At 38.2% G+C, this 25,322-nt stretch overlaps 1 protein-coding gene across 5 annotated transcripts in view; it reads right to left on the bottom strand.

Moving 5' to 3' along the window:
* Nucleotides 1–25,322, bottom strand: part of MOB2 (MOB kinase activator 2) — a 118,105-nt gene that overhangs the window by 51,722 nt on the left and 41,061 nt on the right. The window contains exons 1-5 of one of the 5 annotated variants that reach the window (XM_075094544.1): nt 17,356–18,057; nt 17,172–17,264; nt 16,972–17,079; nt 14,594–14,674; nt 8,670–8,903 (exon numbers count right to left, since the gene is read on the bottom strand). The exons of 2 other annotated variants lie outside the window; for them this stretch is intronic. In XM_075094544.1, the coding sequence (XP_074950645.1) occupies nt 8,670–8,707 (38 nt within the window). In that variant the 5' untranslated portion in view covers nt 8,708–8,903; nt 14,594–14,674; nt 16,972–17,079; nt 17,172–17,264; nt 17,356–18,057. Of the gene's footprint in view, nt 1–8,669; nt 8,904–14,593; nt 14,675–16,971; nt 17,080–17,171; nt 17,265–17,355; nt 19,184–25,322 lie in introns of those variants that run through there. 2 more of the 5 variants (XM_075094542.1, XM_075094543.1) reach the window with 2 other exon arrangements.

The raw sequence follows: 25,322 nt of genomic DNA on the forward strand, positions 1-25,322 counted from the left end.
TGGTGCTGTCTGCTAACATTCAGCATTAGGATCTTTCCTGCCAACGCACAATACTTTAGCATCCAGTGGCATTGCTGCTGTTCTCTCCCACATATAATAAGCTAAAGAACTCATTTTCTTTTAGCTGAGCTAGCAGCACTAATCAAAGTGCTGGTTCATCCTGCATCATTGGCAGGACAGAGCTTTGGGAATGGAAGATTTTAAAAAATCATTAACAGGTTTTGCTTTATTTTAATTTCTTAGCTTCAGAGCAGACCATAATCAAGAGTCCCCTCAATACAGTTATGAGGAAAGAAACCTCAATTTACATCATCATTATTGTAGGTATGGCTTGACAGCAGGTTAAGGGAAGAAAATACGGCCCCATTCTATTTTAATGGAAAGCTTGAATTCACTGGGGGAAAAAAAGATTTTAAAATGTATATATTTAATACATTTGTTCATTCCACTTTCACAGTAATATCCTATTAAAAAGCTCTAGTCCTCAGAGCATCTTAGGGGGAAGAAGTAGAAATAAACTGTCCATTGCATAGCAAGCTACTGAATCTGCAATTCACTGTAACTGGTATAAAAGTTTAGGGTTAATTTACTGCCCCTAATTATTATTAATGAGCTATAAATTGGTATGTTAACACTTCTGGTGTACAACAGTAAGTTACGACTACTTTTAGTGGGCAGTTCTTACCCTGCATATATACTACCTTCATTATAAGCCCTGACCACACTATCTACTTCAAAAAGCAGTTTACCTGGGAGGAGGGAGGTGGCATAGAAGGGGGTGGGAGCAGCAGCGTGGAAGCAAAAACCCACAGCTAAGTGTCTCAAGTGTTTTGCTGCTCCCTGTTCTGGTTCCAGGTTGTTACTGGAACAACATATTTGTAATACTCAAATTCTAATATGAGCATTCATCACCATAAGAAGAGGGTGACAGTTCTCTTGAATTTGTGCCACAACATCGTTTCATATCAAGAAGGGAGACATTTCCAGTATGTAAATATATACACTATGGGGGCAGGAGGAAAAAAAAGAGGGAGAGAGAAAAACAAACACAGAAAACCTGTAGCAGCACATTCTGGATTTCTGAATTAAATCTTTGCTTCTGGTGGAGAGTAATAAAACATTTGTGAAGAGTTACTGTTAGCTACACATAGATGAGTGATGAGAATGAGCATATATTCCTGTATGTTATTCTTTGATTAAAATACTTCCAAAGGGTAGGAGACTAACTGATCAGGCCAGTTTTAAGAGTATGTATTAAAATGAGCATCTTTATGTCACAGTCTGAGATTTTTATTTCTTAACCACTTTGTCCATAAAAACAACAAAGATTTTAGCGATTAAAATATCATCTGGCATAAAGTACTACAGTTTCAGAACTACATTACACGATTATTCTACACTATATGTTCCACTGATCTGAATAAATATCTGATCAAGACGTTACCCCCAAAAAAAATTTTATATTTAAATACTTATTTTCTGTAAGTCATCTACAGCATTCACCATGAAGACCCAGTTCCAAATCTGTATTTGGGAACAGCTCTATTAATATAACAACGACTCACAGTGCGCGTTCTAATGAAATCTTCTATTTAGAAGCATTGCATTTATATTTTCCCCATATAAGGGTTACAGTTTAAATCTTTACACATACATTGTTAATGAATATAAAAAGGCTTAAACCACTTTTGCTTGCTCCACATGCAAAAAAATCCCAAAGAAAACACATGCAAGATCATAAATTTTGTGTTGTAGGACAAAGGCTGCAGAACAGCCAGGCAGAGGACAACAGTTACAAAAGTAATACCCACAGTTTCTGTAAGAGAAACGCCATTCCTGAAGGTGCTGATTAGCTTAAAAGATTCAGAATTATAATTCTAGAAGTTGTTCAGTATTTTGCACCATATTTGCATCTCCCTGTACTTGGTAAACGTACTGTCACCTGCCCATGTAAAGTGGAAAGTAGCAGGACTGCCCAGGATACATAAATAATGCCAAGATATGGTGGAATTGCTGCAAATGCTAAGTTCTTGTCACCATACAAGGAGACTATTGTCAGCCCTACCACATGCTTGTGTTCCTTGTCACTCTCCTCCTCCAGCTTTCTACAGCTCCATATCCCTTCTCTCCACAGTTCCTACAGCAGAGCCAATAGTAAGGTAAGAGGGGTCTTTCTCAAGCAGAGCACCGGGAAAAGCACAGCAACCAGAACCTGCACTAACAAATCTCCATGGCACAGAGCACGCAGCAGCAGTCAAACAGCTAGCAGCCCTTCCTGGCTCCACTGTTAGCTGCATATGGGGAAAAGGTGCTAGACTGAAATCCTGTCCTGATCATTTGGCTATGTCAAGCAGTAATGTGATGGCAAACATGGGATACAGGGGAGTTGAGACTCAGGGGGAAGTATTTTATAAAGGAAACTTCTGCTGTTTGTGAATGAGAACATTTGCCACATTTTGCTTGTCCTCGGAGGCTCTTCTCTGTCTGTATACACCCAGCACTCAGAGCATTCTCAGATCTCAGTCTACATCCAGATGCACTACTGAAATGTCACCCCTGCATACACTGCAGTAACCCTCCTCCTCAAAAAAAAAAAAAAGAGAACAAAATAAGGGACAATTTAATGATGCATGAGAAGCCACCTCATTTTGTAACTGAAGCATACTGAATGAAAATCACTGTCAGATCCAGAAAAATGAAAGAGGAAACCTGGAACTAAATTACAAATGAGCACAAAGAGCTACAACTGACCAAGAAAGTACTAAGATCACCTGGAGTCAGGCAGAGTTCAGTCAGCAGTGCTGGCATATTGCATCTTGGCTTACAGTTTTTGATACCATAAAGCATTTTAAACGAGATTCTCCAAAAATGGATTCCCAATCCAACAAAAATTGAAGTGGATAATCTACATTTTTTTGCCTTAATCTGATAAATCTATGCTGTGCTTTCCAAGGATAACAGTCTGTATTGCTACCCTTAGATTCTCCCTTTTTTCATGATAAACTGTGGTCATTTGGGAGGACTGTAAAGCAGTTCAAACAGCTGCCTCTTCTCAGATAAGATATTTGGGTGTTCATACTACTACTGTCTGCCAGATGAGCTATTTCAACAGGCTTTCATGAGCTGTTTGTCACATCCTTTAACGTTATTTTTGCTGCAGTTGCAACGACGCTTAATAAAAAAGCCTTCTGAAGCACACACGCTCATTCCGATTTCTACTTTTTTTGGGCAAAACAAACATAAGATACTACGTTTTCTCCTTGGCTTGTTTTGCGTCAGTACAAGGCAGGCACACACAAAAAATAAACTCTTTCATTTTCAGTGGTTGGCTCAAAATCAAGACTCATTAGTTTAAAGCAGTGGCTTGGAGCAGAGGAAACAGACCTCAGGCCAACAGTATTTTCAGTCAGTTGAACATCCATTAATCATTAAGATATTCCTAAGTATTATGTCCCCATCCAACTTGAATTTGTTTCAAAGCAACAGTTACTTCTGCCTTTGATTATATATAATCACCTTGATGTACACACAGTCCTGATGAGTGCAGCAAAAAAAAAAAAAGCACCTCTGTGCAGAGCAGAAGTCAAAGAGCATTTTCAGAAGGGCCCAGGGCAGCACTGGGCAGGAAAAGTGAGATGTCAAACTAATTGAATTCTTAGTTGAAACACCGACATCACAAGTTAAAAACAAACTTTACAAGAAGGTTGAGCAAGTGTTCCTCAGCAGCACAGGCACCAACTGAGATGTTAGCTGCAAACACTGCATTTTCAAAGCTTTCACCATGCCAGATTTCTAAATGCACGACCTAGCAACATTCCTTTGACACTTAAAAATGTCCCAGGGAAACACGCCACACAGCAGTGCGCAGTCAGGTACAGTAATTACGAGAATATAAAAATTATTTAACACAAACATTTTACTTTGTGCTACATATTCATTTCAATAAATAACCTATTGTACATGCTGTTCAGTTTCCATTAGCATGAGTTTGGGCTGTTTACTATGCAGGAGTTGCAGAAATCATTGCTTAGTTTTAACAGTAATCTTTGGACAGTTGTCAAGTTTTTAAACCTGCACTAATTTAGACAATATTGCAGATCAAGTGTACATTGCATGGCCTTGTCAAAATTGCCATGCCAAGCAGAAAAGACTGATGAGGCATCACGTGGCTCACTGACCAGGGTCATCAGAAATCCCAGTTCGGGTATAATTTCACCTAGTAGACGGTTTGTTGGTATAACGTACAACATCTGAAGCAAGGTCAGCAAGTTGCCAGCTGTCCAAAAGGAGGTCTTCAACTGCACAATCTACTTAACACTGCAGCAAAGCTTTTCTACAGTGGGCATGGCCATTGTGAAGGTAAACCAGCATGGGCATGGTCCTGTCTGCACCAGTACAAAGGTTACAGGAATGCATAGGCCCATACATTATGATTTTAAAAGGCACAGGAAGCTTAGATGACACCACCAAAGTTCAAGCTGCATATTTGTTTTGGGTGGGTTGAGATCATATCTTGTGAAATACATGCTTGGATTTACACCCTTCCTTAAACTTAAGTCATTAGGAGAAAAAGAGGAAGTAGATGTGTAATAAACAATATTCGTTATGGCACCTTAGCAGTCTGCAGACTTATAGTGACTACCATTAATTCCAAATGCTAAAGGTACAAGAGAAGACAAAAATAGCATTTGCAAAGAGAAAAAAATGACACAAATTATTACAGTGCCACTGCATTTTTCACTGTCAATAAACACAGCACCAAGCAAATAAATTAACATCTCCCAAGTTAAGATGACCTTCAAAGAGATCGTTTATAGAAAGAAACTTTGCAATGCAAAGAAATCTAATCAGCACAAAACAGCGAGCCTGACTTAACAACGTTGCCAAAGAGAAGCTGGCAGGTAAGACTTCTCCCTCAGGCCCAGCAAGATAAGGTAGGTGTCCTAACTCAGTGTCCTCTCATGAATCTCAGCACCAGATCCCTCGGTTTCCAGAAACATGCATAACCATTACCTGCTTCAAAAAGCAAGAGCAAACATGCCCGTGTCCAGTGAGACAGGCTCAGAGAATAGCTACAAATCACTGGTTTTAAGTGAAACTCTGGATTTTATGCGTTTCCAGTTTATATGTGTACACTTCTTACGCTAGTATCAGCTGAGGTACAGTGGAACAGAAAGGCTAGGCAGAGGGAGCTTTTTGCTAGTATTAGGTCTGAAAACATTTTCAAGTATCTAGCTCTCCTTGCAATCTTCCTCCTTTATGAGTTTACAAGTGCAATCAGAGCCTGACCAAATCATACCAAAAGAGAACACTAATTATTGTGATGACTCTTGCTACAGTTCCTTTTTTGCAAGCAAAATTAATTAACAAGAATCCAGATTTTCCTGAAGACTTGATCAAATATCTGCAGTTTTGGGGAGTTCCTTATGACGTCAAAGACAGAATTATTAAAAGGAAAAGGGAGGATCTTTATGTAAAAGGTGTAAGGGTCTTCACATAACCCCTGTATCCTAGAGACTGGGCTTCTCCAATCCCACTTTTTCATTATCTCATACAAGATACCAGCATCACCTAAACCAAAAACACTACCTGGAGCTTGACAAACCAATCTGTGCAAACTTTATGACTTCAGCATGATTTATTTACGTTTTAAGAACATCTGGATACAGTATCTGAGGAGAACAAAACATTGCACTTTCATTTTAAAAGTTGAGGGTCTAAACAGAATTCTTGATCTCCCTCACAAATATTAAGTTACACCCTTTAATGAGAACTTCCTGCAAATTCAACAGCTCCAGTTTACAAAACAAGATTCTGTACAGTAGGAAGGTGCCAAACAAAGTGACTTTTAACGTAAAGAATTCCCTCCTATTGCTTTTGATGCACAACTTCTATATTTTAAAATTATTAAACATTTAGTGTAACACCACCTTGTCTGATTCAGAGTGTAGTTGGGAAGTTTATCACCATACTCTGCAATTACACCTCTGAACACACTCCTGATCTTGAGGTACTCACATTTGGCTGTAAAAACCACCTGCCTTTTTTTTTCTTTTAGCTTTCTTTTGTTTGGTGGTTTGTTTTTTGTTGTTGTTGTTGGGGGTTTTTGTCCTGTTTGGGTGTTTGGGGTTGAGTTTTTTGTTTTGTTTGTTTTTTGGTTTAACGTTTTCACACACTACACTGTAAACACCAACCCCACAATATCTACATCCTCACCATGTGCAGGTACCTGCTGCAGCAGAGTTTGTATCTGCCCTATAACATTCCACCCCCATGAGCTCCCCTCTCCTGAAGTGACCTGTGCAACAGGGCACCGCTCCACCTGACAAGTGGAACACACTGTTCCAAACAAAAACCCCTAAAGATCAAAACAAGCCTTTCTGCTGACATGCCAAAAGTTTAGGCTAAACAGGAAAACATACTTGAAGCTCTTTTTCCATTACCTTGCATTATTAAGCCATCTAGGCAAGAGATAAACATAAAAGGAATTTCTTTAATTAGATAAATTCACTCCTCAGCATCTGTTGTTTAATAGAGCAAAGCACATCAGCATGTTAGAGCCAGATAATATCGGAGTCTCCCACAAACTCACAGTTGCGGCTTCTTTTTCATGCAAGCATTTGGGTGCCACTGGTTTTACTCACTGTAATACAATACTTCCAGTTAAATGCTTGCCGTAAAATGTAATGCCAGGTATTCACTGGGCCACAACAAGTGAAATTCCTTAAAATGATTATGCAGCATATTGCAAGTTAGAACAAGGCAGAACAGATGCATAGGGTGATCTTGCACAACTTATTTCCCTGAAGTTCTATACCATGCATTCATTTTTAAGAAACCTCAAATCAATTAAAGATTGTGCTTCCTGTGACTAAAATTTAAAGAATTCCTTTAATATAAGCAATATTAATTACATCTTGCATTTCAGCATAATTTCTTAATTGACTCTCTAAATTAAGATAATCTCTCAAAGGGTCAAAAACCTATGACAAAAAAACAAGTCAATGCTAACATATTCTTAACCTCTATCTATTGAGTGACAAACTCGTCTTACAGCTTAAAACCAAATACTGCAAGACAGTAACTTTCAATTATGTTTGATTTTGTATGCAGTCAGATAACGGAATTTTTATTACAGTAATTAAAAAAGTTAAGGATAAACCAGAAGCATGTTAGCATCCATCTACTTTGCCATTAAAAAAACCTAATCCAAGCCTAATTTAAAGTTTTTTTTAAAAAAAATCTAATTTAAACATATGTTGGCAAAGCAAAGGACCTCTCTAAATGGCATTGTGCAAGCCAGTGCATGCAAAACCAGTGCAGACCAGCTGAACAACACTGCCAAATTATTTCCTATCTGATCTGTTTGCACTGCTATATGCCTCTCTTGTGCAGAGAGTGCCAGTCAAGTGCGCAACAGACCATGAGTTTAAAGAAACTAGGTCATTTTGGGCTAGTCTGCACACCTGTACTCAGAAATGTATCTGAGCTCTTCAGGAATGCAGCACTAAGCCAACTGCGCTATAAAGTACTTAACGCAACGCTTACAGAAGGTTAAAAGCAGCAGCAAAATGAAACGAAACTTTAAGGCTAACAACTTTCTTAATTTGTCAAGTCACCTGCCAGGTACTAATAAACAGTTAACACAGCACCATGGAAGTACAAGTCCTCTTCAGTTCAGGTATGCTGTGCTGAGAAATAAAACTTACATTGTGCGAAGACATACAAGAACCCACTTCAGTGAAATCAAATCTAAAAATCTAAAAATCTAAAAATCTAAAAATCTAAAAATCTAAAAATCTAAAAATCTAAAAATCTAAAAATCTAAAAATCTAAAAATCTAAAAATCTAAAAATCTAAAAATCTAAAAATCTAAAAATCTAAAAATCTAAAAATCTAAAAATCTAAAAATCTAAAAATCTAAAAATCTAAAAATCTAAAAATCTAAAAATCTAAAAATCTAAAAATCTAAAAATCTAAAAATCTAAAAATCTAAAAATCTAAAAATCTAAAAATCTAAAAATCTAAAAATCTAAAAATCTAAAAATCTAAAAATCTAAAAATCTAAAAATCTAAAAATCTAAAAATCATCTTATGTACAGGAATTGTATATTCTCTGTTACTGAGAGGATTTAACAGCAGAGAGAAAAATTAAATCAGTATTTTTAACACCACAAAAGTGGTAGAGTAACTCAGCATAGTTTCAAGTACTTGAAACTACTTTAAATGTAGTCAGTCTGAAAAATTAGTTTAAGCCATTTGTATTCCCTATCAAGGAACATCATACTTATTGAGTTTAGCTCTTGTTTGTATCCAAAGCATGAGGTGATTGCTGGCAAATGCTTAAAATTACCACAGGCATGTCTTTGGGAATCACACATGCTTTGGTGGTTTTGCTGAGCTGATCTACCTCATTTGAAACACACAGACAACTCTAACTTGCCGCCACCAAATGAACACATTTGCTTTAAAAGCAAATCTAACAAAATGTAGAAGAAAGCAAACCAAACAAGCTGCATATTTCATATGCTGCATTCCTCTACTCTTTTTGAGACAAAAGACTGGGTTATTATTTCACATACCCCATCACTAGAAAGAAAAATAAAGGCTTCCATTTTCATGTGGTTTTAATGATGAAGATTCAAAACAGGATGCAGGCTCTTTCTTACCCGTTCAGCGTGTATGAACCATTCCTCTTGAGTCTCATATTTGCAGATAAGAATCTTAGGAAAAAATCCAGAATGAGGTGGTTTGTCCTCTGCTAGACCAGAATACAGGCACCTGTTCGGTGGTTGTGCTTTTTGTTCACCAGGGGATCTCTTTCCTGTTTCTCTGACTCATCAGTGAGGAACAATGCGAAACCGCCACCAGAGCCACTTATCAGGAAGCCCAGAGGAAACTGCCTGCAGCCAAACAAGAGTCTGGAGGTGTAAAATCTCCCCAACACACCTCTGAAAAAATCCTTGAGCCCACTAAGGAAAAGCGGTAAAAATTCATGGAGGAGCGGTTTTTATAAAATACCTTAACTGCTCCATGCATGGCAAAAATAAAACTAAATAAGTCTTGCAGAAAGCTGTACTTTATTGGTGAGCTGCTGCTCTTCCAATTAGTCTGAAAGCAGCTTCAGATCTATTCCATCCTTCTCATAAGCCCTGCTGTGACTATCACTCAAGTATTCAGCACTACCCTCAGAGCACAACTGAACAAGAAGCCCTAAACAACAAATACTCCGACTTTTTTCACATTTTATTCACCCCCTAAGATCAAGTTGGAAACTACACATGTGGAAAGGGACACACAATTACAGGTTAAAAAGGTTTATTTTCCTTGTAGAAAGTTAAAAACAGGCAGATCGAAAGTCACACGTGAATGCTACAGAGGAAAATATCCTCTAGCAGTCCAGTCCTGGGCAAGCTGCCCTGCATAAATCACATGATTGCACTGTCTCCAATGAGGCTTTTTTCCTTCCCTTTCTGTTCACCCTACCATTCCCTCATAGCTGTGAACTAAACAGCTGCACAGCTTCATGTCGACCAGGAGGGCAAAAATTACTCCAGATAATTGTTGATCATTTACTGTTTGTGAGCAAATTGACAGTGACTCAAGTAATTATAGAATCGTTAAGGTCGGAAAAGACCCTTAAGGTCGAGTCCAACCGCTAACCTATCACTGCCAAGTAATATATCACATGAAAAACATTTTTAACAATTAATGTTGAAATGACTGTCACTTATGGCCTAGGTGGAACTACTCCAGGATAATGGGAAAACTGCACGCTAACCAAATATAAAGGTTAAATTTTCATCACCTAAACAGAGGGAAGCAATGGGTATGGTCCCACAGAACTCTGGCCTGAGTATAACATTATTCCGTATTTTAATGGCCCAACTGTCTAAAGACAGTATGCTTGTCCAGCTGAATTTTAATTTTGATCCCCTCTTTGCATTGTTCTTTCAGATTTGTTTTCTGAAAAATTAAGAGTTATAGAAAAACAGCCTAAAGAAAACATTAATTGCTTAATTTCTTCCTAGGTGCCTGAGTTTATACAATTAGGTGTAATCAAGTATACCTGTATAGGGACTGATTAGATCACAAATGGTGAGAGACAAAAGGGTTACAATGAATTACAGGCTGAAGAAATCAACATGTCGTACTGTTGATAAAAGGCAATGAAACTGAGCTGTACAAATATGCTGTGCCTGCAAGATAGAAAGTAATTCTCAGCATCTATCAGGCCTCATCTGGAATACCATGCCCAACCCTTGGCACCCTAGTTGAAGACAGATGTAGAATTAGCTGCAGCCTAAGAATATTATCCATCCCACAGATGAGAAAACCAAGGGAGGAAAACAACATAACACCTTCCAAGAATGTAGAACGCTGCTGTAAAGAGAAAGGAAACAAAATGTTCTTCCTGCTCTATCACAAAGGAACTTGAATTAAGCAAGAAACAGACCAGGATAGTATTAGATTTTTTTTTTAATCTGTTTGAGTTTTTTGTTGTTGTTGTTTCATTGGTGTTTGTTTGTTTTATAAGTACAGGAGCAGACTAGAGAATATCCGTTATTACAGGCTTTTGAGATGATCATGCTCCAGAGCTGGGGACTGACTAGGTGACCTTACAGGTCTCTCTCATCCCTAGCTTTATATGATTTGCTTCCATTACTAGGTCAAAGGAAGAATGAAAATTGTGCTGTGTAACCACGTGAGGCAAAGTAGCTCAAGTCAAACCAGATTACAGCATGCTTTAGATTTTTTCCTCAAAATAAGTTATATGGCCAGGACTGCAAATAGTTCCAATACATCACCACCACAGTGGTAGCAGCACTCTGTTTTTATCGTATACATCATGGGAAAGAATTACACTCCATGTTCTTAACCATCAACTTTGCAAAGATCCTACCTATGTGCTGGCTGGCACCAGGGCCTGATTCTTCCAGTTGCTACAGTCAGGCCCTGCTGTCCCTCAGGAGTGAATGAAGATTCACTATGGCCACAGAAGAGCTACAAGTTCAGTCCCTGCAGACAGCTACCTACCATCACTGGATAAAGCAGAGACACCTTCTTGGAAGCTTATCGAAGAAAATTAGGATTATTTATTTGGTAATAATTCAGAGAAGAAAAGTTAAAATTTTACATAAAGACAATTTCTAAACACTCTGCAAACCCAGAATCAAATGTAAACTTGGAACTTAAACTTCTTCTTGGAAGCACAGATTTCTGAGAAGTTCCTGGAGAGATGGTCTTAAATCCAGACTCAGAGTAAACCTGTTATGTCTTCAGTTTTAATAGAAAGAAGTCATGCCTCACTGAAAAGATGCATCTGACAATATAATTAAAGCATATATGACACTAGGTTTTTTTGATATCTACTAATTTGCATTGGAAGTGTACCAGCAATATGGAACACAGGACATATCATAAGGTGGTGTCTGATGACTATTACTTAATAGCAAATGAGTACTTCTGTAAACTGGATACATACAATTTTTGTAACTTAAAAAAGGAGACCTTTCCAGTATTTTTTTAAAGCCCCTTTCTGGATGCAAAATGTAAGCGTTGTACCACAGATTTTCTGCGCATTTTGTTTTTACTGGCTACTCAATTTCTTAAAAATAAATTTCAGCATTCTGTTGGTGCAAGCAGCTGCTGTTTTTTTTCCAAACTCTACTTCTGCTGAAAGACATCAATGTTTTTTTCTTTTTCACTTCCCCATGCTCTTTCAGGGATTACAGCAGCACAAGGGTATGTGTTCTTTAACAACTCCATCTGAAAACTATTACAGGAAACCAGCAACTAAATATAAACTGTCCAATTGGAGCCAGAGCCAGCCACACTGATGCTGGGATCCCAAAATACTATCATGGACAAAAGAACTTACCACAGAAACACAGTAAAAGCCTACTTGCCAACACAACTGCTTCAGAAACAATGAATTTCTGCTTCAGAGAAGTCTTCTGGAGAAGCATGTTTGGTTAACAAGGATTAAAAAACCCTTCCTTTGAGACAACATGAAAATAAAGACAATAATCTCACTGCAGTAGACAACTCAATGTGTATAGCATGCTGCCTTATGATAATCTCCTACAGTTTTTCAATTAGCTGCACCTAAAGAAATGCTTCTCATCTCTCTCCTTACAGTACACATTCTAGAGAGCGTACACAAGCTGAATCATCATTACTGTGGTGAAAACACATAGGAGGAGGGAAAACATCTTTATGTCTCCTTAAGATCACCTCTGACAAATAAAGCATTCTTACAGCCCACTTCTCTTTTAGTCCTTTCCCCAAGCAGAATCCATAAACTTTAGCATGGATTATTTGTTCCCTTGCTAAACATTCATCCAATTACTGCTCTGATTCTGAGGGGAATTTCAACAGGACCATTTGGGCCAGTTATTTTGGATGTTAGCTCAAAGTACAGTTCTTCACATAACAGAAATTAGTATGGATGATTTACCATTTTCAACCGTCTCCCAGCCACACTGTGCTTTGAAAACAGCGTTCAGAGATCTCTGTTTCAATTACTATTACAAAAAAAACCACCCTCAATTTAATAAGGAAACGTACATGTTAAGTAAAAAGCTGGGTACAGAAGAGAATAGCTACTCCCCTACTACTTGGAAAGGCTTACAGTACACTCAGAGCTTAATTATTCATCCAGGGAGAGTTTTGCATATGAATGAAACATCTTTCTACATCTAAAAAGAAACACTCACTAGCAACCTCAGTTCTCCACATCTGGTCAGGAAAGAGAGGAGACACTATGCCCATATGTACCCTGTTTCCAGAGCTATGGCTTTTCCACAAGTGTTAAAGTTACTTCTACAGCATTTAGTGTTATTTTATACATGTATCCTTGACCCATTCCCTCTAATGTTTTTGAAAAATCTATTTGAATTTGTCCCACTATTGAAGATAACAATTTACTCCCTTTCTTCTGGAAAATACCCACTAACCTAATGCTTAACCTTGTTTTCTACTGTCTTGCATTAAAACTTGCACTTAAGGGCTGGCCAAGTTAATTCACAAGATAATCACTGAAACACTGAATTGTTACAAGAAATAAATTTGAATCTACTTTTCTCATCTGATTACACACTTGCAGCATTTTGTACAAGTTCATATATCACACAGGGCTCCAAAACAGTGAGTCACTCAGACTCATCTTACTTCTACTTAACTACTTAGCTAATTCAGACTTTTAAACACTGATATTAGAGAAACAAGGAGCTTAGAGGTCAATATCAATCACTGCTGGACAGGGAATGAAAAGTAAAAGAAGAGAACAGGAAAACTGATTTTGAGACATAGCTGGAAATAAATGTTTTCCCCAAATTTTGCTAATTCATTCTGCACATGAAGATAGTGCTGCCTCGGCTTCAGAGCTGAAGGGATTCCTTTGCCAAAGCTGTAAAGAAATCCCATTTCAGTGGGGGGTTTGACTTAGTATTGAAAAGAAAAAACCCTGCATGGAGACACTACAATGGTCAATATACAAATGAAAGCTGTATCACGTTCCCTATATACAAACAGAAAGCAGTAACACATGGGAAGTCTTTAATTTGCCTTTTAAGAGTTTTGTTTTGTTGTTTGTTTGTTTAAAAAAAAAACAAAACCACCAAATACAACAACCAGTACTGATTTAAGGAAAAGATGACAGCAGCACTGAAAGGGCTATTGCAAGCACTTCATAAAGCAAAACAGGACAGTGTTGGAGAAAATTACTGAACTGAAATAACAGAAGAGCAACCCGCCCGGGAACGGAAAAGGGAGGGTGAGCAGTCTCTACCAGACAAGGGCAAAAGCCAAAGTTTATAAATTTAGAAAAAATACACACCCACACAAAACTTCTCAGTTAAGAGGATTGGGGGGGCGGGACAGGACGCACAACACAACCACACACACAACATTTTACAAAGCCTTTATATAAATTTTGCCTAATCATTCTTAATGGACATCTGCCCATGGCTTAGTACAGGAAAGACCAAGCTTTCAGCATGTGCCAGACTGTCTGAAACACTAACCTTTGGCACACTGCCTGCTTTGATCCCCCACTTTGGGCAGTTTCCTGGAGGTAGGTTTGGAGCGAATGAACATAGACAGATCACTCTTTGGAAGGGCTGTCCAAAAGAGTTAATGTAATGCAGGTTTTCTATCAGACTTCACAGTGCTCAACTGCATTATTTTAAACTTACGATAAGCAATTTCTATGTTTTAAAACCAGAAGCACCTAGACAAATCTATTAATTGTTTCAGTGTTAAAGAGAGGTCCTTACACAGGGTTAACAAAGTACTGTGGTGAAATAAATTTTTCAGTGAGAGGTGAAAGTTGCCCTGCCTCACGCACATGGGCTTTAAGACCAGCCACGTGGACAACAGTTATTTATGTAACTGTGGTAAATGGCTGTAGAGCATGAAGACCCCCATTCAGATCAGACCCCAAAACTTTGTCCATCTCAAAGGAAGGCTCATAAAGTAACATAATAAATAGTAAGAGAAGATTGATGTTCTTGGCAAGAGCAGCAAGCAGGTAATTTAGAGCAGGCACTGCCCCTTCAGTTCAAGAACAGGAAAGAACTGTATGACTTACCGAAATGCCCCACCCAATAAGTCCCAGTCGGTATAAAAGTCTCTGCTGCAAATTTAGCTAATGATACAATGTGGGAGAAGCCTGTAAGTACCACAGAGGGAAAACAGGAGAGAAATTTCTGAGAAAGATAATTTAGCTAAAATTAACTACACACGATCAGGCACGAATGAATCCCTGAAGCCTATAAAACAGAGAAAGAAAAAATAGTTAAATTTTCTACTGCACAACTTTCCTTCTTTCCTTTTTTTTTGTTTTAGTTAGCTAAGTGGTCTTACACTAAGGTACTAAAAGCTACAGGCAATTTTTCTACTAAAAAAGTTTAAAACTAGATTGGTTTTGTTAATAAACAGTACCCAGATTCCAATACAGAAATCTGGTATTCCACAAGTAATATTTTATTTCCTTTAACAAAAGAAAGGAAGGAAAATTCTTTAATTTAAAAAGGGCTGTAATTTTTGTCAAATACAGAAAAAGTCAATTAAAAACAAGGGGTATCAGGAAATACAATTGGATAATGAGGGTCTAAATTTTATAAGACAGATTGCATGCCATATATATGTTAGTGAGTACAACAGGTAGTAAGATACACAACAACTATGTGCTTAGCCATTAAAGGATTTTTAATTTGAAACAAATGAAAACTGTTAGACCCTTACACTCCAAATCTCCTTCTGAACTTATGATCTTGCCCTTGCACATCCTCCCCAGTGTCCTCACAGATTCATTCATCTCTCCCATTATTATCGTTGCCACTGCATGGACTGATAGGACTCTGGAATGCTCCTCTCACATTAGGTTAAAGGAAATTCACTGAAGTCCCAAGTTCAGACTGCAGGTGCAGATTCTTATTGCCAAATATTATAAATTTAAGAACATGATTTGCTTAAGTTTTACGTTTGCACCTGCAAAAGACAAAAAACCTGCCAGCCACTAAGCTCCTAATTCAGATGGGTCTGAAAGACCTGTGCAAAAGGGTTTATTTGGGAAAGGAAAAACCGATCAATTCTCAGCAATTCAGTATCCAGTACAAATCTACACAAACCACACTTCTGCACCTATAGAATATAGTTGGCTTTAACCAAAGGGATTATGTGTGGGAAATGGGGGTTGTGAGTATTGGGGGTGAGAGAGTGGGACACCAAAGATTCGCAAAAAAACTTGTAAAGCCAAACACATAATTCAGGAAGACAACTATCATCAGAAGCTTTAAACTAATCTATCAGTTGCTGACTGGTATGAAAGGAGGAAAAAAGTAGAAAACTGAATATTTCAGAATAAGTTTGTATAATAAAAATTATCATCCTGCATTTGTAGAGTCATTTATCAGACATACTTTCTATGACATACTTTCAAAGGCAAGACAATTTACTATCTCAAAACACAAATACAATATTTTTGCAGACCATTCTGTAATTCTAAATTAATGTGTATAATGAAACAGCTTCTCCAAAATTAAATGCAGAGTGAAAAAGTACCATGTGGGTCAATTGCAAAGGCAGCAACATAAATCATCTGAACACTGACTTTTTAGGTGATCCTAACAAAGCCCTTGTCAAATTGAACTTCAGCTGCTGCTATTCATGTTTTAGCAAGACCCTAAATGTTCAACAAAAAAAAAAGTCCTTGTAGACTAATCCCAGGCATAACCCTAGTCATCTATCCTTCAAACAAAGGCAAGAATACTTCACCTCAGTCAGAGCCTGAACCTCATATTTGAGGGTATCAGAACATTAACTAATGTTTATATAGCACTTTCGGAAGTTCTTACAGTGCTTTGGAAAAAAGCCCTCAATCCCTGCAACCTGTGTCATCTCAGCAATTGTTATAGTCATTAGATTGGAAAAACACAGGAGGAAATGGCTATAAAGTGGCACAGATAAAAGGAAACACGGTTTGGAAAAAGAATCAAAATCTCATTGCTGTTACTGTCTTTCTCCATTACTGAGAATAAGGCATGCAGAGTACCATCTGTCATGTGCATTTCCATTGTATTAGCTAAGGCACAGCAGTGAACGTGAAGCAAAACTCTAGTAAGGCCAGAATACTGGAATTCCAACATCAGATAGCTCGTAGCTGTAAATGCTAGACTCCCCAGTACTTAAATGGTTTAAGGCCGGGAATGACAAATCTGATCCATCTAGTGGTTAGCTCATGTCTTTCATTTTGGTATCTCCTTTTCCCAAGTGTAAAATGGCAATAAGGACACTTTGGGAAGCACTTGGACAGCCGGAAACTGAGAAGATACAAAGTCTAGGGTTTTATGAGTTTTATGAGAGACTGATGTAAAGCCAACCACTAAATGGAAGAACAACATAATTCAGAAGTCCTCTGCTCTCAACTCAAACCTCACTGCTTATGCCTCATGCCTTTCCACATACCTTTTACATGAGAAGCTCCATTTCAGTTCTGAATAACTGCTCTTCGTTCTCTCATCTGTGCACACACACATACTTTCTCTTAAGATCTTTGTTGAACAGGGCTCAGCTCTCAAGACAAAATTTAGGCAAAACCTAATTACTAGATTCTTACTTCATAAGCTACATTCTCAAGTCAGAAAATAAAACAAATTTATACTCACCACTAAATTTCATCCAAACTTTGCACAACTGCTGCTTGGCCACGGTTCTGGTTTATTCAAAAGTAGTCCATCTAGCTTATGCAATGGGAAAACCTGCAATCCAAGGCAATCCTTAACTCTTCACTTACATAATTTATCCCATCCCTATATATGTCCTATAAGTGTTTAGCCTAGGAAAGCTGACCTTAAATGCCTTCAGAGATACGGTGATATAATTCTTCATTAGGTGATCTGGGAGAACAGAGCAAAATAATCCTGTTTTGGGAACAAAACATTTTCTTCTGGCAAAAGATAGAGTAATGCAACATTAAAAGCAGAATTTCTAAGCTACCACAGGAATTTTTATCCTTTTACTATGCCATTACCTAGAAGGACAACTTAAGGGGAGTGAGTAATCCTGCTGCAAAGACCCAGGTCAGATGAGAGAACCAGGTTTTGGCTGGAAACTCTGAAAAACCAAGCAGTGACTTGGTTTAAATTTGAAATACTGCCAAATTAATGAAGTCACAAAACTTCATATGACATGTTAGAGTTGCCTCAAAACCATTGTGTTTTTCAGGTGATATCACCCTTTCATTTGAAAGGCTCTTGAGTGTTCCTGGTAGATTTTAACCATCATCAGTTTAGCTCCACATACACCCTCACATGCACACATGGTAGTCAAACAATTTTTTTTCTTCAAGCATATCTAAGGGTACATACCTCACATAGCCTACTTTTTCCCACAACGAGTCTCTTCTACCAGCTTATCCAGCTTAAGCTTGCACTTGTGTTATCATTCCCTTCTTTATGGATTCCATATTTACTTCTTCCAGGATTTAAAAGGAATATGAAGACAACAGCCATACGCTTTAACCTGCCTAGTTCTATTTACCCATATAGTTCCACTAGAGCACAGCCTCATTAACTGCAGCGGGTGAAACACAGGCCTGACAATCACAGAGATTGGGAACTTATTTTCAAGAGGATGTTGGGTACCTGTTTGAGCCATTCCTCCTATACACATGCCCCTTTATAGAACTTCAGCTTACACACCGGGGATTTAACCTAAATCTTGGATGCCTAAAGTATGCTGTTTAGGGACACAATCACAGAGTTGTTCCCTCGCATTCATGACTCAGAAGAATTAATTCAAAAGCCAATCATTAAACCAAGCCTAAACAATTTTATATTCCAAACAGATGGGCAAAAGAGGGCAAAAGAAAGCCTGCACAGCAAACTGAGAAGGGAGATTCTCCTTGCATGCTATTCTGGGATATCTACTATGTATCTAATGCTTTATTGTTGTTGTTATTTATTTATTTTACTTGGGTCTTTAATCCTATTTCATGTGATTTTGCTTCAAGTTACTAAGCTAAAGTACTAAAAGCAGTCTTGCCCACAGTGCTGTGAACAGGATGCAAGCAAAAACTATAGTAATTAGCATATAAGTTTCAAAGGTCAATTATCACATAATTAGCCAAGCCATTTACATCACTGCAATGTGGAATATTCTCCAATATTAGACAGCAAAATGGGAAAAAATGGATTAAGTGGCTTAGGGTCAAATGATACAGTGTGTTGCCAAGATGGAATTTAAACTCTCCAGTAGCTTTGCATGATTGGCCATTTTCACACTATGGCCTTGTCCAGCTGATACTATCTTCCATCAGAAGTGTAAAGAGACAGAACAAGCTTATCTTCCAAGAAATGTTAACATTCATTTATACTATGTGTAAATCTCATTTCTTTACCTTAAAAAAAAGTTAAGCACCAATCAGCAAAAAATGGCTGGCTGTATCTTCGCAGTCACATAATTTTAAAAGTAAGTAAAAGCATAAAGAATAATGAGCACCTATACCTGTCATGTCTAGAAGCAAGCCCAAAAAATACTAAGACGCAGCACAGATTGTCCTAAAACTGCTTCTACTTCAATAATCAAAACTTTAAAAAATATATAGTCAGAGCAACTTTTAAGGAATATCACCAGTGAAATAAATAAGGGGTTTTCTCCCTGGATTTTTAGCAGCATGGTACATATCCAGAAAGATGTATGTTAAAGCAATTTTGGGCATGGAATGTCAAGGAACTCAAGTTTCAAAATGTAACAGGTAAAGACTGCAGGCCTTAAAGCAGCCTTGTTGCATATAGGGATTGTAAACCATTTTTTCTGGTCTTAGTTATCATACTATTCTCTTCCCTCCAAAAAAAAAGAAAATTTTTCATACACTCTTTCCTATTAAGCACATTGAAAATTAATTTCTGTATTACAAAACTATCATCTTCAAATCCTGGAAGAGTATAAAAACCATGCAGTTCTGGATCCATGGCAGACCCCTGCCACCCAAGCAGGCACTGCTACCACACTCAGTGTCAGCACAATACATGAGCATCTTTAAAATGGCATTTGCTCTGCTAGCCTTGACAAGCAAGCTAGGCAGAGGACTGCTGGGTTCAGCTCTAGGTGATGAAAGAAGGAAACCTCTAATAACTAGAAACCCTTCTGCCTCCAGCAAAGCTGGCGTTTCTTCCTCTACATATCCAGCTTTCTCCTTATCTGTAATTTGCACCCATACTCACTCTATGATTGTATTTAAACTTTATATTGTACTCTCCTTCATATCTACTCTTCAAGCTCCTGCATCAGCATAGGATCCTTCAGTTTTTCAGGTGCCCATCTGACAACAGAAATGGCCTATGAAGTAGTACAAAGCAAACTTACCCGTGCATGGCTTCATCAGCTTTGACCTGCCTTTTGCTCCAACTTGCAACCCTTATGTCTTTTTCAGGTACTCCAAATTTCTTAAGGAAAAAAATTGCCTTTGAAAAGGTTAGCAGACCTCTCCATTTCCAATTAAATTCAGACCCAGGGAGTCATCAGAACAGATTGCTGCATTCCCAGAACAGCTGTTTACAGTCATATTGAGAGCATCAAATTGAGCATTATGCTTTAACCCCACATATTTACAAATCACCTTGCACACCAACACCCCAAACCCCATTTCTTATTTTAAAATTTAAGCTAGATAATAATTCAGAAAATCATTCCTGTTCTATTTTTTCCTTCTGACAACTAATTCAATGAAAAACATTCTGTTGATATACACCAGACTACACATCCTAGTACAATAATGGATTATCTGCTTGTTTTAGAAACAAACAAAAAAAATCACATTGCCACAAAATAAGACAAAGCTTAGCTCAGAGCAGTGAAAGCTAAGAAACTATATTATTGTACTTTTGCTGTTAACCTTTATAAACATACCCATTTCAAGTCTAAGTGATGAAAAGCTTTAGTCTTCATAGGTGGTGAAAAAACGAGGCTCTTCAGTTTTCTATGAATCATTATCAGGTCACAAGCCAGTTTTCGTCCTATACCAGGCATAACAGTTCTTAGAGACCTTTGTTGCAGGTTGGAAGCCTTTTTCCCTGCCCCCACCCCTCCCCCCACCCAGCATTTCATGTTCCTCGTATACTATGCTTAAGTAACAATATACCCCAAAGAATTTGGATAATCAATTGAGATGTCTTCTCTCTACCTCTGAAGTTTGCAAGTGCCAAATAAATTATTTTGCAAGCACCTACAAAACACTATAAATCCAGGGCCACAGTCCTTGCCTCACCCCTTTAATGTCTCTGCCTCTTCCAGTCTCCCCCGTCTCCTAAAGAATGACTGATATTTTATACTCATGACCAGATTTAGGGAATGTCACTGCAACACATGGACATTTGTTAATACAGGACACCATCTTTTATTAAATTACTGACCAAGATAATTTCAACTCCACATACTACAATGTTTTACACACACACACGAGAAGCAAGCTTATTTTCAGGGTCATCTTTCCCTTCTCTTCCACTCCCAGTGCACATATTTTAGCGTAATCACACAAAAAGCAATTGTTTCCCTTATGTGTATCACTGACCAGCAGTCCTGCTATTACAGAGAATCCATGACAACAGAGAGATAGTTCATCCTATGGGTCAGGCATATTGCTTTAGCAATAATGTGCTATAAGGAAAGCGTATGCATGTGTTTTTACATGAATCTTCTTACATAAAATTCTACCTTTCACCTGCAGGTATTTTAAAATCCCATCATTTTGCTCTTCAAAAACTCAATGACAAATTCCACAAACTCCACAAAAGCACAACGGCAAGTGCTAGAAGAGGAAAAGCAACTGTAGAAAGTTTTGACTAAGCGTATTAGAAACACCTAAGAGTCATAATCTTTAAGCTATGTTTTGTCCTTCTCTATAGACAATGCTAAAAGATTCAGTTTAAAAGGCCTTTTTTGTATATTTTCTCGTGACAGAAAGGTGAAAAACAGTGCCATGAACTCAACAAGCTTCTTAAGACAGGATTTTTTCCAATCCTGGCTCAAAATCATGCTAAATCACTTCTGTGCTCTTTACTCGTATCTAAAGAAAGATCCATCCTCTCCAGGTTGTCATATTGCGCTGTGCTCCAGTTACATATACCACAAGCCAAGAAAGGTTACAAAATTTCTGAAGTTACTGCTGCAGAAGCGACAACCTAAAATCCTGGCATTTCCAACAACAACAAAAGATATGCACAACAGGAAAAATCATGACTTTCAGCAAAGAATCAGTGATAATGCATTTAAACACTGACAAACTACTGAAATTCCTTTTCTGGAAAACTACTGCTCTACAAAAGGACTAATGAAATTTGCAAAAAAGCTTGCAAGAGAGAAGATTATGTTACGCTCCTCTTAAATTTATCAAAGAATCAGGCTTACCGCTATTCAATCCTAAAACATTTAAGGGTTTGTTGTTGGTTTGTTTGTTGGGGGTTTTTTTATTTTTGTTTTTGTTTTTCTCCTTTTGTGGGGGTGGTAGGTGGCGATGGTGGTGGATTTTGGATTGGGTTTGGTTTGGTTTTATTTTTATTAATTTGGTTTGGATTTGGTGGGTTTTGGTTTTTTGGAGGTTTTCATTGGGGTTTTGTTTGTTGTTGTTTTTTTTTAAACAAAAACAACCCTGTGTAAGCTAATGAGCTGGCACAGAGATCATGTTATCCGCTATTTATTTCTTCCTCAAGAGCAAGATGCATTTAAACCTGTAAAATGGTATTTCACTTTGCAACACTATGCAGCTATGCTCTGTGCTGTGGAGTTTGAAATACATACTGCAGGTGGAAAACAATTTAACCTGAGCACAGATAACCTGCACTTCCCCTAATTACAGATTCAAATAGTAGCTGTGTGCGAAGCCTCTGCGATAATTACGGTCCTTACTGATATACTGTAAGTGATGACATATTGAGTCATTTAGAGGGAAACGACAACAAGACAAACCTTCCAGCAGTAAAGATATTGCTGTGGAATGATCTACTTTTCCATTATAAGAAGTTCATAACATTCATATGGTTTTCAAAATCAGAGTTATTGATCAACATGTAAATTAGAATTTGTAGAGTAAGATTTCTGTGGGTTAGATATATGGTCTTTCAGCTACATAATCATACCAGAGAACTGTATTAACACATTAGGCTAACAGGCTAATTTACCAAACAAGTACAGTGAGGAACCTGAAAATTACTGTTACTTTGCTGACATGATCCTCATTCAAACCTGCACCTTCTACTCTTAGGTATCATGCCCTCATTACCCCATTAAGCTTTAATCAAGCCATAAACTATCTGCAGTGATCTCACCAAGAAGGCTGCCAGTGCATGTACCTGGTAAAACAATTGCTCTGGTAATCTCCTCTCTTACCCAGAAAAGACCTTCTGCTACCACTCAATCCTAGTAGGCCAGTGAGTGCTGCACTTAATGCACACTCCACTTCCAAGGTCAGTAATAAGAAAGGTATCACCACCTTCACATGGGATAATACAGTAAACATTTGAGGATACTACCATTTTTCAGAAGCATTAAGTAAAGGAAAATAGCTCAGTTATGCACAGAGTCTAACTTCCTCTAGAATCAATGTCTTAGCCTAAAAGAGCATTTTTTAGATGATAATGGCCCTGAAATCTTGTGAAGAGTCATTTATTGTGTGCATTGAATAGCTCACTAATAGGACAAAGCTGCTTTATGACCACATTCTTTGAAATATCTTCAGAAATGAAAACTTATCTCATTTCAACTTAATACTTACAGGACAGATACAAAGCAAAAACATTCATCATTACATGGCTGGTTCTCCTTCAAATGCAAAACAGGTGATGCAGAGAATTTCACTGTAAGGTTTCTCTGGACGTATAAGAGGCTCTTATGGGAAGAGAAGGCAGGTGGTGTGATTGGCTGACATTTCCATTCTGAGAAGAGTACAAAGACCATGCCACCCTCACAACAGAATCACAGAATGGTAGGGGTTGGAAGGGACCTCTGGAGATCATCTCATCCAACCCCACTGCTTGAGCAGGGACACCCAGAGCAGGGGGCGCAGGAACGCCTCCAGGTGGGTTTTGAATATTTCCGGAGAAGGAGACTCCACAGCCTCCCTGGGCAGCCTGTGCCACTGTTCTGTCACCCTCACAGGAAAGAAGTTTTTTCCCATATTCAGGTGGAACTTATGTTCCAATTTGTGCCCGTTGCCCCTTGTCCTGTCATTGGGCACCTCTGGAAAGAGTCTGGTCCCATCCTCTTGACACCCATCCTTCAGACATTTATAAGCATTGATGAAATCCCCCAGTCTTCTCCAGGCTAAACAAACCCAGGTCTCAGCTTTTCCTCATAAGGGAGATTCTCCAGTCCCCTGATCATCTTTGTAGCTCTCTGCTGGTCTCTCTCCAGTAATTCCCTGTCTTGCTTGAACTGGGAAGCCTCAGAACAGAAAAATATTATCCTCCAGTATTATAACACTTTTAAAGCACACTAAAGGAATAACATATCCCAGCTTATTGACGTTACTACGTAAGAAAAAAAATCACTGAAGGCAGCGTAGTCAACTCATCTGACCTGACTGCAACAGATCCCACCAATCACCTTGCTGTAGTAACACATAGCTTTGTGACAACTCAAACACAGTAGCATCAACATAAAATTTAAGACCAGCCGGCACCTTTTTATCTTCCTATAAACCTTTTCTATTTCAAAATCCTTAGTATGCCAAGAGCTACAAATTTAAGCACCCCTTCCTACAAGGGGAAAAGATCAAAATGGCTCAGATGAACCCCTGTAACAAACAACTAAAATGGCATCACACATATAAAGCAGTAAATGGAGTGGGGCTTAGGCCTCAGAGGAAAAGCTGAACACCTCACAGTGCAGCACAGCAGCTCTCCTTATCTGCCTCTCACCCTTAGGAGTACTGTGACCTACAGAGCAGTAATGCTAAGCAATTCCCCTCCTCCAGCCCTCCTACGTCTCAGACGCTTCCTGTCTCCACTGGCATTTATTTTCAGCCCTCAAGATTCCTTTCTATATGTTCCAGGAACCCTCTAGCCATCCTCTGTCCAGATGGCAGACTTCAGATGAAGGGAACAGGGTCTTGGAGAATCTTTTCTTGGCCTGCTTCTCAGCAGCCTGCTGGAACTTAGAGGCAGGCTGAGTCTTGCACAGACAAGGCTCTGTTGCACTGCAAAAGCCCTTCAATCCCTCTCCACAGTTTCCCTCAATGCCCTCTTTGTCTTCAAACAAATTTGTCTTAAACCTTTCAACAGCCCCTGCTTTCCAGGGGCATGCTTTATACAATCTACTCCCTACAAAGCCGCGGAAAGCCAATAAAAGGGCAAAGGAAAGGGGTCTTAAACAACACTGTAACAGACAACCAGAGCCTCAGTTTTCACTACATACAAAGCAGACACTATTTTGAGAAGCAGATGCAGAAGAAAAGGGTAGGTAGGTGATAGGTTTCAGTCCTGTTGATCCCTGTCATCTGCAAGATATTTCTGAAATGTGACAGAAATACCGTAATTTATTTACTCAAATTCAATTAGGACCACCACCCTACAATGAATCATTTTCAAACTATGACTCTATTGGATAACTGGTCCTCCTTTAAGGCCAACACAGTGTTATCACTGACACTACACATTCACATACAAGCTTCAGGGAACAACTTATATGACTCTTGTTTGAGGAAGTAAAAGTTTTGCCAAAATAAGTAGATAAATACAAAAAAAAAAATTTGTTTCCAACTGAGGTTTCACTGAACAATGCTTTTATTTTCATAAGATTTATTTATTCAGGATTCCTTTAAC

Source organism: Phalacrocorax aristotelis, chromosome 5, assembly GCF_949628215.1.
Source record: "Phalacrocorax aristotelis chromosome 5, bGulAri2.1, whole genome shotgun sequence".
Taxonomy (NCBI): domain Eukaryota; kingdom Metazoa; phylum Chordata; class Aves; order Suliformes; family Phalacrocoracidae; genus Phalacrocorax; species Phalacrocorax aristotelis.